Source organism: Centrocercus urophasianus, unplaced genomic scaffold (assembly GCF_019232065.1).
Source record: "Centrocercus urophasianus isolate 14NV4802_14NV808 unplaced genomic scaffold, USGS_Curo_1.0 seq_17, whole genome shotgun sequence".
Taxonomy (NCBI): domain Eukaryota; kingdom Metazoa; phylum Chordata; class Aves; order Galliformes; family Phasianidae; genus Centrocercus; species Centrocercus urophasianus.
The window spans coordinates 22,164,533-22,180,575 of NW_024884722.1; the positions used below are offsets into that span (position 1 = coordinate 22,164,533).

At 35.9% G+C, this 16,043-nt stretch overlaps 1 protein-coding gene across 1 annotated transcript in view; it reads right to left on the reverse strand.

Moving 5' to 3' along the window:
* Positions 1 to 1,787: 1,787 nt before the first annotated feature.
* Positions 1,788 to 16,043, reverse strand: part of DLG5 (discs large MAGUK scaffold protein 5) — a 99,160-nt gene continuing 84,904 nt past the window's right edge. Inside the window, exons 22-33 of the mRNA XM_042817957.1 lie at positions 15,079 to 15,241; positions 14,042 to 14,175; positions 13,520 to 13,684; positions 12,386 to 12,569; positions 11,325 to 11,473; positions 10,876 to 11,046; positions 10,150 to 10,346; positions 9,264 to 9,407; positions 8,956 to 9,083; positions 7,227 to 7,336; positions 5,328 to 5,437; positions 1,788 to 3,090 (exon numbers count right to left, since the gene is read on the reverse strand). Coding sequence (XP_042673891.1) covers positions 2,987 to 3,090; positions 5,328 to 5,437; positions 7,227 to 7,336; positions 8,956 to 9,083; positions 9,264 to 9,407; positions 10,150 to 10,346; positions 10,876 to 11,046; positions 11,325 to 11,473; positions 12,386 to 12,569; positions 13,520 to 13,684; positions 14,042 to 14,175; positions 15,079 to 15,241 — 1,759 coding nt within the window. The 3' untranslated portion in view covers positions 1,788 to 2,986. The remainder of the gene's footprint in view (positions 3,091 to 5,327; positions 5,438 to 7,226; positions 7,337 to 8,955; positions 9,084 to 9,263; positions 9,408 to 10,149; positions 10,347 to 10,875; positions 11,047 to 11,324; positions 11,474 to 12,385; positions 12,570 to 13,519; positions 13,685 to 14,041; positions 14,176 to 15,078; positions 15,242 to 16,043) is intronic.

Consider the following 16,043-nt stretch of genomic DNA (forward strand, 5'->3'; position numbering starts at 1 on the left):
CCACGTCTGATGTAGAAGGGTTGGCAGCTGCCAGACTAAGTCTGTGTCTAGCAAACCCTTGCCCTACTATTCTGATCACAGTTTGCAATGCAGAGGCCTGTAAGGAAGCAGAAAAATACTTGTCGATATATTAACAACATATGATACAGGTGAGATGGATTGTATTCAGCCATTTTATGCCACAGTTTAGCTATGGGAAATAAAGTAAAAATTTACAAGCAGAAGGGGACGTACTGCAGATTTTGTTCTCTAACCACATTACCTTTAAGGCAATGTCAAAACATGCACAGAGCTATATTCTTATTTAAACACCTCGATAAAGTTCTTATTTTGAAAACAATGTTCAAATCTAGGTCCACCATATAGCATTATAAAATCAAATAGTGTGTCAGATAACTCAATGAGAGATAATGGAATCTTACTCATGTTTAACCAAGCCTTCAACTCTACTTCCTTGTGATCAGTAGGCATGCATGGCATGGCTTTTACTGACTGACCTGCCAAAACCTGCCTATCCTCATTTAATTTGTACTCTGTTTGAAGGTGGTGCCAGAGTGGTTTTGCTGGCAGCTGTTTTTTGGAGGGAGTGTTTTTGGTTTTTTGTTTGTTTCCTGAAGAAATGCAGAGAAGGAGCATGTCCTGTCTCACAACCAAAGGCCAGTTGTAGGTACTCAGGTTGCTGACCATCTTCCAGTCTGGTTCCTGCTCAAGCTGATCATTTAGCATTTGAGAATAAAGCAACTGATGAAGCAGAAAAATGTACAATAATAACTTTTCCTGAATTTAAGATAACTATTAACAGAATAGGTTGGTGTATCTGAAGCATAAAGACTGACACATGAAATTCTACATACATTTTAACTATTAATAATTGCTTCACCATTCAGATTTTACCTGAAATTCAGGTAGGAATTCTCAGGGATACAAGTCTTGAAAGTAACAGTGATATATTCATTCTCCCATTAAATCCTGCATTTGCAGGAAGCAAATAGGAAACAAAATATCCGTTTGAAATCCTTACATAGCACTTGGCCACAGAAAGTTAAAAATACGCTAACAAAATCTCCTTTCTTGCCTCCAGCAGTTTTTAAAAGTCTTTGGCATTTAAGTACACAAGGCTGGGCAAAAACACTAAACCAAAATCTGTTTCTTTCAAGAAGGACACTTAAACTTATATATAACTTTAGGCAAAAAATAAAATGTATTTTGAGACTCAACTAAATCAAGTTATAGAAATTGACCTTTATTTAGTAATCAGTTTCTTTAACTTTTTTTTTTTTTTGATACAAAGTGACATTTTTATTTTAGTACAGAAAAATCATGTCAGAACAGTACCTGTCTGTTTCAGTTGTACCACTGAAGTCTACTCTGACCTCAAACTTTAAAAAACAAAGAAACAAAAATGAAATAACTGAAAAATAACTGCTGTCCCTCACCATGACAAATACATGCATACCATCTTCTATTTCATTTATATATATACACACAGTATTACAACAATATAGTAGAATAGTAAATAAAATAATACTGTATATATATATATGTTTTGTATGTATTACAGTTCAAAAATACTCTCTCTATATAGCATGTAACTATATATAGTACTTTGAACTATAAAATAGCATCTGCAAAATGGAATTTAAATTTAGGACCAAATGTTTCTTTGAAGACCTGTGCAAGAAGAATCCCTTTTTCATTTAAACAAGCTGCAAACAAAACTGTAGGTTGTAGTGTAAAACTGGAAACCCCTACATAATGAAATGTTAGGAACAACGACTGAAAAGCAGTTCTACTGAAATTATATTTTAAAAACAATTAAAATACAGTACCCAAAAAACATGGCACAAGAGACAGAAGAGACAGGTAAAAAATCTGTGTTAGGAACACAGAGTCAGAAGTGCAAAAAAAAAAAAAAAAAAAAAAAACAAACAAAAAAAAACCAAACAAACAAAAAGGAAACTGATACAATGGAGTTTGGTACAATAAGTAAGTATTGCAATCAGAACTAAACAATCACTTACTTTTTACAGTGAAAACATTAACAATTCAGTACCTTTCTACAGGCTTTTAATCAGAGCCCTAAACCTGTGGCTGCTCTTAAATAAAAAACTATGTGAATGCTACACACTGAAATACAAAGCTTCAGAATTACCCTGCAAAATTGCACCAACGTAAGCTTTCCATATTTACAGTATCTGAAAGTGACAGAACACAGCATGCTAGGCCTAGCTTACGACTCTTGCCCACCTGTATTTATCCAGGCCCAACAACCAAAAATTGTTATTTCTCAACACACAATAAGTTTGGATTGTTCAGTTATATTATGACATTTAAATATCAGGTTCATGCATAAGACAAGAAACAATGTCTTTGACAGACAAGTGTTGACATAATACAAACAGTGGTCTGCCCTGTAAAAGAGTGTACTTCCTTCTGAACTTACTCCCAAGACGTACCAATAAAATCCTGTATTATCTGGTTGTCAAGTCAATGTGCTTAGAAATGGTAAAAACTGCAGGTAAGAGTCATGTGCATAAACCATTCACTCATACTCAGAATTTCACTCTGTTTTGGAGAGTTACCTCATTTTGTGAAAGGACACAGAGTTATAAAATAAAACAAAAACAACAAAAAAGACATTCAAGTAAACAGCAACAACCAAATACTTTTGAAAAGGTTTTTGTAAACTTGTTGTTCTACAGGGTTTTGCAGCATTGCTAAATTCATTATTTATGGACAAGTCCACACAGGTTGTAACCCACATGCCAACCTGTCACATGTATAGCAGAAGAGACAAGCTCGGTGAAGTGATCTACCCTTCCCAAATGCCTTGTTGGTTCTTCTTGTGTTCAGTGTTATCGTTCCCCTTCATGAAACAGGAATCACTTACTTACATCTTTATAAAGACAGAAACGGGCAGAGTCCATTGAATAGAAAGTTAGTTGGTTATTTAAACCTGCAAAGCAGTTTCACAGCAAAAATAAATCTACAGTGGGCCAGCTGGGATCCACAGGACTTTGTTTTGTTCTTGATCGACAGTTGTCATAATCTGAGTGCAAATGCTTGAAAGGGCTCCTCCCTGGACAATGCCTAGAGAAAAAGATTTCCCCCCCCACCCAAAAAAAAAAAAAAATTAGGTTGAAACAAACAGTTATGACTAAGTACAAAGAGCAGTCTTGGGCATTTTTATGATGTTTATCAACAGATCAGAATTAATTTACTCAATTCAATATTTTCCAGATGCATAAGTATTATAACAGGGAGAAGAATAAACAGAGCAAGGAGTCAAATGTCAGTATACAGTCCCTTCTGCTAGCTGTTGAAATAGCCCAGGGAAGCAGTAGAATTGATGGGTATAATTAACTAAGACAACTGTTTTGTTAGTCTTCCATATACTATTTTCAGAGGCATCAGGTGGCAGTTTAAGTCTAAAAATGGTCAGAACATACAATATAATAAGCCTTCTCTGTTCAGCACGTAGTGCTACAGGTTTTGAATTTATGTGGTAATATACATGGAGACTATAGCTGTAGCAACTAGGTACTATTTGCAAATATTAGAAACAAATTAAGAGGCAGCTTACAGAACGCAGAGCAAAATAAAACAGCTGTGGTTGCTACCTCAACTCTTACTAGCAATTATACTCAAAGAACACACGACCAATAGCAAGCAATTCCCTGAAGACTGATTCAAGAGGTAAACAAAGAACACCCTGCATTCTGCCCTTGCTAAAGATACCAGTTATAAGTAGTATTATATAAGAAGTAAAAGGCCAACACTGACACAGAAGGGAAAAATGTGGAACCCTTAAGACTTAAAAAGTGAGAAACTTCGTGACTTAAGAAATACATCAATTAAACATCTGGCCTAACACTAATGCTGAAAGCATACAGAAGTCTACAAAGCTTGAGATGTAGTTTCCAGTTCTGAGAAGACAGAATTTAATTTGTGTAAAAAATGTAAGTAACTCTGCAGTATACACTGCAGGTACTGATGTCATATAAATTTGGATACAGAATGCAGAAAAGAACAAAGCCTATGAAAGGTGATTAATGGCATTTAGGAACAACTTAGATTACAAGTAGTGCTTATAATTTGGTACAGGAAACAAAGCCAGTTCAAATGATTCATAAGAAAAAAAAAAAAAAAAAGGCAGCACTTAAAGTAGTCACAGAGTTTAAGTTGCAGAGTATCCCATACAGCCTCGTGAGGAAGCTACTAGACCTAATATGCTTAACTACAGCCTTATCTTATACACCAAGTTATGATTTCAACAAGCTTACACATCAGTGCAGCTTGAACAGCAATCCTATCTGACTACCATCATCTGGAAAAGCTGATGACAGCTGGAGACTGCTATATTAACACTAACAGAGGGAGGCTCTCCCACAAGCCACGTGAGAAGGCACATGAAGCACCTTGTTTAAGTGAGTCCACTTTCACTATCAGAGTGAGATTATAATACAACCAATGCCTTAACAATTAGCAGAAGATAGTGCATGAACATCATTTAGATTAACATTTGTCTTAGGATACACCATGACAGCTCTATACTAAATGTATCCTTCACCTTCCACTCCTCTGTGCTTGGCAGGTATATTTCAAAATAATTCTGTAAGAATCCCATTGTTTTGAGAGCCTGAGGTTGAGTTCTGTTTGGTTTGGGTGCTGTTACTTTTTTTTCTTCATTTTAAGTTGTGTCGCCATTCACGTTAAAATGGATAGGATTCCACCGTTACTCTCTTGAATGCATATAGAACCATAAGAAAGTATACTCTGAAACCAGTACAGGCAATTTATGAACACAGCAGCATTCCCCTGGGAAAATATTAGCTGCAGTCCAAGATTTGAGTTACAAATCTAAAAGTGTTAAAAAGGCCTCCGACGTTTTTTACTTTAAATTACAATGCATTTTTAAATTAAATTTAAATTACTTTAAATTACAATGCACTTTTTGTTCATTAGTTTGTTTTTCTTTTAACATAACTACAGAACAAATTATTCCTTATATGTAATAAAGCTGACAACATTATTAAATTATCTTCGCTGTAGTTTTGGTAGTCTGGGCTTGTAATAAAATATTCTCAGATTCTCCTTCAAATACAAAATTCAAAATCTCCTAAAAATCAAAACACGTAAAAGCAAAGGACAGCACTTGTATCTAGAGATTTTCTCTCCCAGAGCATGAGGTTGCCAAGTATGGAAGTAGAATGAAAAAATGACAGCCAACCAACTAACCCCTTGAATCAAACAACATATTTCAAATTACAGTATAAAGTGAATAAATTGCCACAGTATTTCCAGTGAAACGCTGACTAGATACTAACCTGTAAAGTACTTGCTATACTCTTGTTCTATTTTTTGAGCTGTCTCAAACTGTTCTTTGGAATGTTTTTGTGTAACTTTGTCCCTCAGGAAGATCGGGTCTTTTTGCTCTCTGCAAAAAAAGAAAACAGGAACAAAGAGATAGAAAGAAAAAGATTATTATCGTTTTTTTTTTAATTTGACTTGAAATACATAATTGCCTTTAGTTTGGTGAATGTGAGGAACCAAATAATTTGCAACCATAATGCTGTGAACAGACTGCCATCTACTGTGGTTCAGCAGTACTGACATAGGCATGAGAATCATTTCTGTTCTACAGATTTCTATTTGCTGTAAAAGAGCAAGAGTCTTCCTTACATCTCAGAAATTGGGTACAAGCTGAAGGAGAAAGAACACTAGTGCTCTATACACAGAATTAGAACCATGGCCCTGCTCATTTAAAGGGCCTAAAATAAAGAGCACTGTGCTAATGGAACATAAGAGAATATTCTCCTCATTTGTACCTATTTCTCTCTCACCTTATATAAGACACATCAATGAGGTCAGTGTTATACAAACTTGTGAATAAAATAAGAAAAAACCTAAGGAGAAGTGGCAAAAAAATCTTCATTTAGATCAAAGCTTGTAGTACTTTTCTTTGAATAAGGCTTTGATTTCCCAGTAGGGGATTCTGTAAAAGGAGGCAAAGTTTATAATCAACTAGTAAAGTCATATAGATATGCACTGACCCAAAATAACTATTGTTCTTTATAAAAGCAAGAAATAAGGCAAAATTTGTTTAATAAATAAAAATAATTACAACTTAGTTAGCTTCAGTGCTGTGAGGGATTGTGAAATTATGCCATCTGGAGGTGGGGAGAAAAAAAAATAAATACACAGAATGCTGACAGAAGTTGTGGTAAACAAAAAAAGTTTTTCAGAAAGACCTTAGCTGCCCAGAACAGGCAGAGGCAAGTGCAAGTTCATCTTACTTGAAAGCTGTTAGAAAGCTTTGCTTCTCGACACTTAAAAAATAAATAAATAGCTTTGATGCTCAATACTCCATTTTCAAACAGGCTCAAGATATCATGATATGACAGCTTCATTTATCATTCCATATCATTCCACAATCCTAATGAAATACACGACAAAACTTTGTCTTGCTCATATTTGAAAATGGGGATACTTATCTTCTTTATTAAACAGTCCTCATATTTACCTAAAGATCAAGAATATTAGTCTTCAACTTTCAAAATGAAGACGGTAGAAGTAAAACAAAATTACTTCTTAATACTTATGTAGGGAGATTACGTCACTTTTCCCACTTCTATCAAAAGGTACAAATGCTTCCTAAAATATCAGTGGAAAGACCAGGGTTTTTAACTCCCAGATTCTGTTCCTGACTATATTTAAAAAAGAAATTCCCAATAACTTAAGGAGCACTGCCAAGACCACAATACATTCGCTCTATGGAAAAGGCTGATTTCCATTGCTGCTTTTACTGGAGAACAAAGGTGGTAAAGTCAAGGTTAAGGATCAGTTGTCCAAATTGTAAGAGAGGAAACTCAGTGCATTCTCACACTTGGCCCCACTGAGAAGGATGAAGCTCTTCATTTAATCCCCAATATTATCATGAATCACAATCATATCTATCTTATGGCTTACACAGTGGTGTGACTGAGAACCTGAATACCTCCTTAAGTACACAGAGTTTGTTATGTGTTGTTTGATTTCTGAACGATTCACATAATTGTAATGCAATCAAAATAAAATCGAGATCATGTGCTTCACAGGTGGCTTTCGTGAGGATTAATTTCTGCATTTGATATACAGTTAAGATAACTAGGATGAAAGAAATAACAAAGACTCAGAATTACTTTGTTAAAATAAACATCACAGAACTACATCCCTCACAGACTTACTTGATTTGTTTAGCATTTTTGTAGCGAATAAAAATTACTATAGGGTAGATATGAACACTGTGGAGCCGTTCGATGGCATGAGGAGCGATGTCAAGCAGACAATGACAATCCTAAGATTAAATGTAAATGAAAAACATTCTTTCAGTTAGAGAGCACAAGCACACCTACAAATCCCCCACTTCTTCCTTTACTTAAATCACAGCAACCTAACACTTTCACAACGTGTTTAACATTTAGCAGCTACTGAACAATTTGTACCCATAAGAAAAACTGCAAGAAGTTGCATTTACAAAAAACATACATCAACAGAAATCCAAGCATTTGAAGTATTAATGAAATGAAAATCTTCATCTCAGGTTGAGATAAATATAATGCTTTTTTTTTTCCAAATTTAAATAAATTCATTTGTTCTTTCAGAAATCATAAACAGACAAGAGTTAAAGTAATAAGACTGTATAGTTTGACAGAAAACTATAAACAATGAATAGATTTTTATTAACATCTGTTAATTAACCTGTTGTCAGGATCATTATGCTCACAAGACAGATATGACTGCATTAAGTCAAACTGCTTAAAAAAGCGAAACAAGCAACTAAACTGTCATTTTATAGGGAGGCAAAACCATAGACTCTAAAAAAAAAAATTATTTCTAACTTTATATAATAACACTGCAAAAGAACATGCACATCCCAAGACGGAATCAAGTGCACCCTCAGCAAGTTTGCTGATGACACCAAGCTGAGTGATGCAGTTGACACAGTGGAAGGAAGGATGCCATTCAGAGGGACTCAACAGACTTGAAAGGTGGGCCCGAGTGAACCTGATGAGGTTCAACACAGCAAAGTGCAGAGTTTTGCACTTGGGCCGGAGGAATCCAGGCATTTATACAGACTGGAAGGAGCGGCCCTTGAGAGCAGCCCTGCAGAGAAGGACCCGTGAGTCCTGATGGATGAAAAACTTAACATGAGCCAACAGGGAGGTGATTGTTCCTCTCTGCTCTTGTGAGGCCCCATATGGAGTACTGTGTCCAGGTCTGGAGCCCCCAGTACAAGACAGACTGGGAGTTGTTGGAGAGGGTCCAGAGGAGGGAGGGCCACAAAGATGATCAGGGGACTGAAGTACCTCCCCTACGAGGATAAGCTGAGGGAGCTGGGCTTGTTCAGCCTGGAGAAAAGAAGGCTGCAATGTGACCTCATTGCAACCTTTCAGTACCTAAAGGGAGCCTACAAACAAGAGGGGAATCAACTCTTTGAAAGGGTTGATAACAGCAGGACAAGGGGGAAATGGTTTTAAGTTGAGGGAGGGAAGATTAAGGTTGGATGTCAGGGGGAAGCTCTTTACTATGAGATTGGTGAGGTGCTGGAACAGGCTGCCCAGAGAGGTTGTGGATGCCACGTGCCTAGAAGTGTTCAAAGCCAGGTTGGATGGGGCCCTGGACAACCTGGTCTTGTAATAAATGGGGAGATTGGTGGCCCTGCCTGTTGCATGGGGGTTGGCGATTCATGATCCTTCCAACCCAGGTCATTCTGTGATTTCTACAAAGATGGACTAACACTAAACTGTATTTAAGTAGTTACAATAATAACTTTTTTTTTTATTTTATTTTATTCTGTGGCCTGGGGAAGAATTTGCTGGACAATGCCAAGACAAAATTTCCACTTTCCCTGCTCCTTAGAATGACTATATAATGCAAATCTTACCAAGAACTACAGCATTAATAGTGACTCACCTTTTCTGTTATCTCCTTTATTGAAGCAACAGTTGTCACATCAAAATGTCCACTCCTCCGTTTATAATCTATAAATAGGCAATCCTTCACACCTCTCTCAATGGCTTGTTGGGAAGCTTTCATAACCTCTGTTACATGGAATCAGAAGAGAATCACTGCTCATTCCTACTTTTTAGGCACAGAACAAGAACTAACAGAGTAGCCTGTAAATGAAGATATTCCTTTTTTCTGCCTTTGTGCTACCATTTAATTCACATACAGATGCTACCATCTAACACAGGAGAAATTAGTTATATTCCCATACTTACCAAGAGGACATCTGCAAAATTTTCCTGGGGATTCTTTGACCAACATGTCTTTCACAGCATCAAGTAATGGTCCTAGAATAAGCACGGGTCTAGGAGAGGTACAGTCCACTTTCTGTACACGCTGATATGCCAGACTTGCAGAATCTACACCAAAAAAAGAATTATAAAAGTAGATATTATTCTCCTGGCATTCCTCAGATAATGTGGTAACTGTAATTGTGAAAACAACTTCACATCTGCTTTTCAGCAGAGAAGGGCCTTCAGAAATACAAAAATGCTAACTATATCAATTACTGCAATTTTCCCAACCTGACAGCTTAAAAAAAGACATTAAAAAAAAAAAAAAAACAAAAACAACTGAACCTCACAATTCCAACCCCTCCCATTTTTAAAAGGAATAATTCCTAGTTTGTGTTAATATTGTGAACAATATACACTAGTCACTTAATTTGTTAGGTTGAAGGGAGTGTTGTAATCAATACAACTTTTGTATAGCAATAAACAAACTGAAGATTTTTGAGTGTGCCCAGGATTTCTGCCTAGATTAAGTGATGCGGACAGAAATTGAGTAGTTGGAAAGAATGATTGAAACAACGCATCAAAATGCACCAAAAGCCCTCTCTCTCTGCAAATGAAACATCAGTGTCAATTATTAGGAATAGACTACCAAAAAAACCCTTTCTTAAAAAGAGTTTGACAATCTGGCTTACTATTTAATACAGGTTTTTTTGGGTTTGTTTTTTTTTTTTTTTCTTTGCTCCTGCAAGAAGTGTACATTTATCATTTATATGAATACCATACAGAAAGGTAGGTTATTTGTTAAATGTATTGCTCCAGACAGTTGAAAACAAAAAGATACCCTCTTGAGTACAACAAAGGTACTTGCCATCCAAGAATGGGATTGAGTCTGTGCTGATTGTATCAAGAGCAAGCAAATCCTTTCCATCTTTGGAACCACTCCGTTTGTGTTTGTGCTTTCTCCTAAAAAATGACCTTCGTGCTGCTGCTGACAATGTCTTGGAAGAGCTGTTCTCATCCTTAGTCTCAGACATGCTGTGTCTCCTATAGAATTCCTGATCCATCCTGTAGTAGAAGAGTTACAACATGGAGAAGAGACTATTAGAAGAAAATATAAAGAAAAGCAGAGGGACTAACAAACAAAATATATAACTTGGCAATAATTAATGTGATTTTGGTAATAATTTAAAAATGTTAATTCCTCCATGTCCCTGAGCTGTTCTACCAACATTATGCAATTGTGTTTGATGCAGTTTTCCATTAACATCACTATCCACAGAAAAATAAAATCACTGGTACTTTACAAGAACAAGTGCTGCACCATTGCGCTAGAGCATATTTTTGCTGTGGTAACTCTCACTTTCTGCTCTTGAATTATCTATCACAACATTGGGCTATGAGTGTTTTCCATTTATTATTCAGTGACAGTATAATTGAGTTGGTAGAGAAATGTATTTAAATACATCTCCCATAAAATGATTTCTGAGAATCAATATCTCCTAGAACCAACAGAAGCAAGCAAGTCTTACATCAGCTATCATTTGTCAGACAATTTTGAAGACTGAGGTAAGTAACTTGTATGGTTATCACTCACATATATTTACTAGGAATCTGTCCTCTTTCCAGTTTCTGAGCATTCTCATCTAGCTGCCAAGCCATCCAGCAACCAAAGTTTCCTTGTGGTAAAGTATCATCAACATACAAAATGTCATCCTTCTTAAAGCTTAAGTCCTGTTCCACCTCTGCCACACGGTCATAAAGTGCTCTGGAAAGAAAGACATAAATATGCTCTTCAACTGATCTCCATCAACTGAAACACAGAACAAGTTTCTTCAAAGAAAATGGAACAGATTAGAGCACAGAAGTTTACATTGAAACATGCAGACTTACTATGTTACAAATTGTGTATTCACAGTCAAAGAGTCTAGCTGGGATAAATTATTAACTTTGAATTTCTAAAAGGTGGCAAAAGAGATGTATATTCTCTTTTGTGATAGTATCATCCTAACCGCTTTACTTTGTTATTACATTATGCTCAAATACCTGATAAAGAATCCATCTCCAGGAAGCTCTTTTATCCTATTAAATTCCTCAATTCTGTATTGAGTCTTTATTTTGATATTTTCTCCAGGTTTCAACATTTCGAGGTAAGCTTCCTCAGCTGTTTTAGTTCGCATATCAATGGATCCATACTACAAAAACACAAAACCCTTAAGCGTGATACAAATCTTAACAGACAACAGAATTAGGTGAGCTTGAAAAACCATGTAAAACGAGTCTGTTTTTCATAATGGAACACCCTACATACAAGCAAATCTTGTCACTTACCTATAGCAGTTAGTACCTTAAAATGTCTATCAGGAGTTGCGATAAAAGGCAAAACACAAACTGAATGTAGTTGGCATAACCAGGAGAGACAGCTTACACTTCTTTTAAGTAGTACGGAAGCATAAGCTGAGAACTGCAGAATTCAAACAGGAAATAATTTTTTTTAAGGGAAAAAGGTTGCCTGACGGAAGTCAGAAAATTTCTAAGCAAGATCTACATCTGGATACTAGAGACACAATGGGAGAATCTCAACAGTCAGAAAGTATTAATGTTCAGCCGTATCTGAAAAGCTTATTAAAAGAAAAATATACAGCATCTTAACAGTCCTGTCAAGCAGAGAAATAGTCTTGTGTCAAATAAAGATAGTAAAGTCAAAGACATTTCATGATTTCCCCCAAAGTCCGATTAGAATTTCATTGTGTTAAATTCAATAGTCTTCTGTTTCACAGTATGTTCCATACTCCTATCTTTGTTGTCTGTACAGAAATATATTCAAGATTTTCCATTTAGATAAGAATAGCTGTTTATAATACCAAGTAGAATATATTAGTCCTTCAAACTCATGCAACCTATGCTCTTGGTGGCAGTTCTCCGGGTCTGTATAATCAGATCTTCATACATTGCAGTCAGAATAAAGGTTATGCATCATTTTCACAGTTTTCATGTTAGGCTCACAAAACATTTCCTATTGCAAGACAGCAAGATCCTCTGTACAACTTCCTCTTTGTATCATCCTAGACATTTTGTCTGCATGCAGTAAAGTTTTCTTAACTTACCTCAAGTATCATATCACCCAAAACTAGTCCATCAGGTCCTTTAGCTGGGCTATCATCATCTACATCTGATACAAATATTCCATACAGATTTCCACCACATATCTGGATCCCAAGATCCACTTGGGATTTTTTAACAACAACAGTTCTTGGTTCAGGGGTCCTTTTGTTTGTGTCCACAGGGCCCCTTTTGATAGGAAGAAATAACAGATATAGTTCAATTTAAAATCTTGCATGAAGAGCATACAAACAACTAGCTGCCATGAACAATATACGAGGACTGCTCTGACAGTAATGTCTCCTATTTTATTATGTTGTTCCACAACAACAGAGGCAGATGTTAGTGGTATGGCAGTAGAGGTTGAACCTTCTCACAATATTCTGTTACATTCTGTTGCTGTGCAACAGATGGCAGCAGAGGGGCAGTGTGACAAAATAGCATCTGACATGGAAATGCAAATGAAGCAGAGGTGTGGAGTTAAATCTCTCCATGCAGAAAAAAAAAAAAAAAAAATTCACCTACTGACATTCTCTGATGTGTTGTGAACATTTATGGAGATGAAACAGTGGATATGAGAACAGTGAGGTGGTGGGTCGTGTGTTTCAGCAATGGTGACAGTGACACGAAAGACAAGTCAATGTTCCAGACAGCCAGGCAGATTTTTACAAACTTGGCATGCAGGCTCTTGTTCATCACTGGTGAAATTGCAGCGCTGATGTTGGTGACTGTGTTCAGAGTGTTTTGTAGCTGACAATTTGCTGTACTGAACAATGTTATTGTGCTCTTTGTATTTATTGTAGCTTCCACAGAAATAAATAGGAGGCATTACTCTCAAAGCAACCTATGCATATCTACGGAATTATTATTTAAAATAGGCTATGTACAGATATAGTCATATAAAACAAACTTCATGTTGTTTACAGATCCTTATAACTAAACCAGTCTCATATTACAATTCCTCCACTCCTTGCAGACTCAATCTTTCAAATACAGACTGAAATCATGCAGTTTTACCTTGAGCCCAGTTAGTTTGTCTGCTAACTTATTTCAACCGGTCCACAATGTACACAAAACTACTTTTTACATCTATTCTGACAATACTTATTTTCTTCATTCAGGCAAAAATTGTTCTGTACCTAAAGGAATTTCGGGGACTTGTGGTCGGTGTGGTTTGTTTGGATGGGGGTGTCATTGTTCCTTCATCCTGTTCACTCACAGTATCGATTATGGAATGATTGTCAGGAGTTGCAGCTCCACTGCCTTGAGGGGTGGAATGATTACTCACAGGTTCTAGGCGAGAACTAATAGGAAAAGAGAATGAAAGGCTAGTGGCTAGCATTTCACCAATGTCAAATATTTTTGATGCAAACAAACTTTTTAATATGTCAAATAATCTACATTATCCATAAATCCAAGAGAAAAATAAAGCTCAATCTTGAGATTTGATCATGCATCTAAATGGGATAGATATTTCACTAAATCATACACTTTGTCTAATTTTGGGAAACTTTCCAAACTTCTCAACTATTAACAAAAAAAAATGGTTTGAAGTACCACAGTCTCCTAATCCTAGGAAGTCATTTTTAATTTTGGTTAAATTAACTATACTGAAATAAAAAAGAACATGTAAGTGTTATTTTGAGTCTAGCCACTCTTACCTTGATCGTGAATGATTGCCAAGCTGATACATGTGTGGGTTATACTGAGCCAGAATAGTAATTGTGTCACACTGTTGTCCAATGATTAATCGAGCCTGTTGCTCTGTAGCATTTCTCAAATTTATTCCATTAAACTACAGAAGAAACAAACAAGAAGTTGTCAAATTTTCAAATGGAAACTAGTAAAATCATTCTTTCAATCTCCTAGTCAATTCAACATTTAAATGTTGACTTATTTCAACAGGTGTAAATAGGACAATAGATGTCCTGCAATGATTCTTAAGTGTCTGAACTCCTTGGAAAGATTCACTAACTTTATTATTTGGCATCCCAAGCATGAGTTTAAAATCCTTTTACTACTGAAAGACATAAATATTCTGTACTGTGTTATGATTTGCTATAACTGATTACATGCAGATTGGTTCAGACTATTGATCAGAAAAAACAAACAAACAAACAAAAAAAAAAAAAAACCAAGACTTAAATATAAATTTATATCCATAATCAATTCAGGTCCATTTTAGTCATTCACACACGCATTTGCAAAGCAACTCTTTACACATTGTAAAACTCTTTGTACATTGTAAAATCGTCTTCCATATATTTATTTAGTGCTTCAGATCAGAATCTTAATGCAGCTGATCCAACTGATTATTTTTTAAACCAGCTTATCCCAGGTATGGATATAACCAAACAATAGTAGCACGAAATAGTAGTACAAGCTAACTGTATTTACTCATCTTATCCTGGAGAGTATGACTTTGGGACTACGTTGTTTAAGTACCTAAACTAGCTAGTTTAAAATTGACATATAACAACTATAAAAGATGCAAGCAGATCTACCATCAAGACATTTTATACTGATGCCTAACAAACAGCCTCTAACAATCGCACTTACTGGACTACCACAATACAGAATAACTCTGCCACTTCTCACAACACACAAGCTTTCACAAGGCGTTCTTTTGAGGAAGGTAGTTGTTTCAGGACTTGTACAAACAGATTAAAAGTCATAAGAATAGCAAGCAAACAATTACCTCTAGTAACTGATCACCGTACTCAAGTCCAGCTTGATGTGCAATGCTCCCACCTGTTACTTTAGAGACAAATATTCCACCATTTTCTCCACTCACAATGGAAATTCCTAGTGGCTCAGAACCCTTCTGCACTTTAACATGACGTGGCTCTTCCATGTAGGGCCTTTTAGAGGAGAAGGTTAAAACTGATTTGAACAAAATCGCACTTAAACCATAACGAAGTCATTTTTATATGACACACTTTATGGCTGTCTAAGTTGCAATAAAAAAATAAGTTTAAACAGTTACTTAAAAAAAAAATTACTGTCAACTGCTGTAAACGCATTCCTTTAACACCATGCAATGTACAGTGGCAGAATTAAATGTATACCAATTACACAACTGCTATAAAGCGTTATGGTAAATATGAATTACAAATAGTATGGTGGGGAAGTTGGTAGGAAATGAACTTCCAGATCCATACTATATAAAAGTAGTTTAGCTACAGTATATAACATGTAATTTACAAACCATATTCCAGAAAGGTATGTGACTATTATAAATGCTGGGAGTCTTTACTGGCCATGAAAATAAATATCATAAATGATGAGACAAATCAAAGAAAAACAATGCACAATATCAGATTTCATATTTGTATGCAGGGAAACATAAATTAGTAATGAAAATTAAGCAGTTGCAAACTCAAGCCATTAAGACAGCAGTTTGCATGGTATCATTACAATTACCATGCAAATTCTCCTCAGGGCAATTATCCAAACGTAAAATAGCACAAAGTGCGCAATACTGCTTGCGAAGGACAACCTTATATCAGGCCAACCTCAAACTCCTTAGTGATGAGAACCTAGGCCTAGGAGCCACAGGGATTCTCAGAAAAGACCTATTACGGAACAGATATCTGAAAGATGGAGAAGATTTGAGAAGAAAAGAACACTTAGAAAAAGACACACAGTAATACAACACCAGTA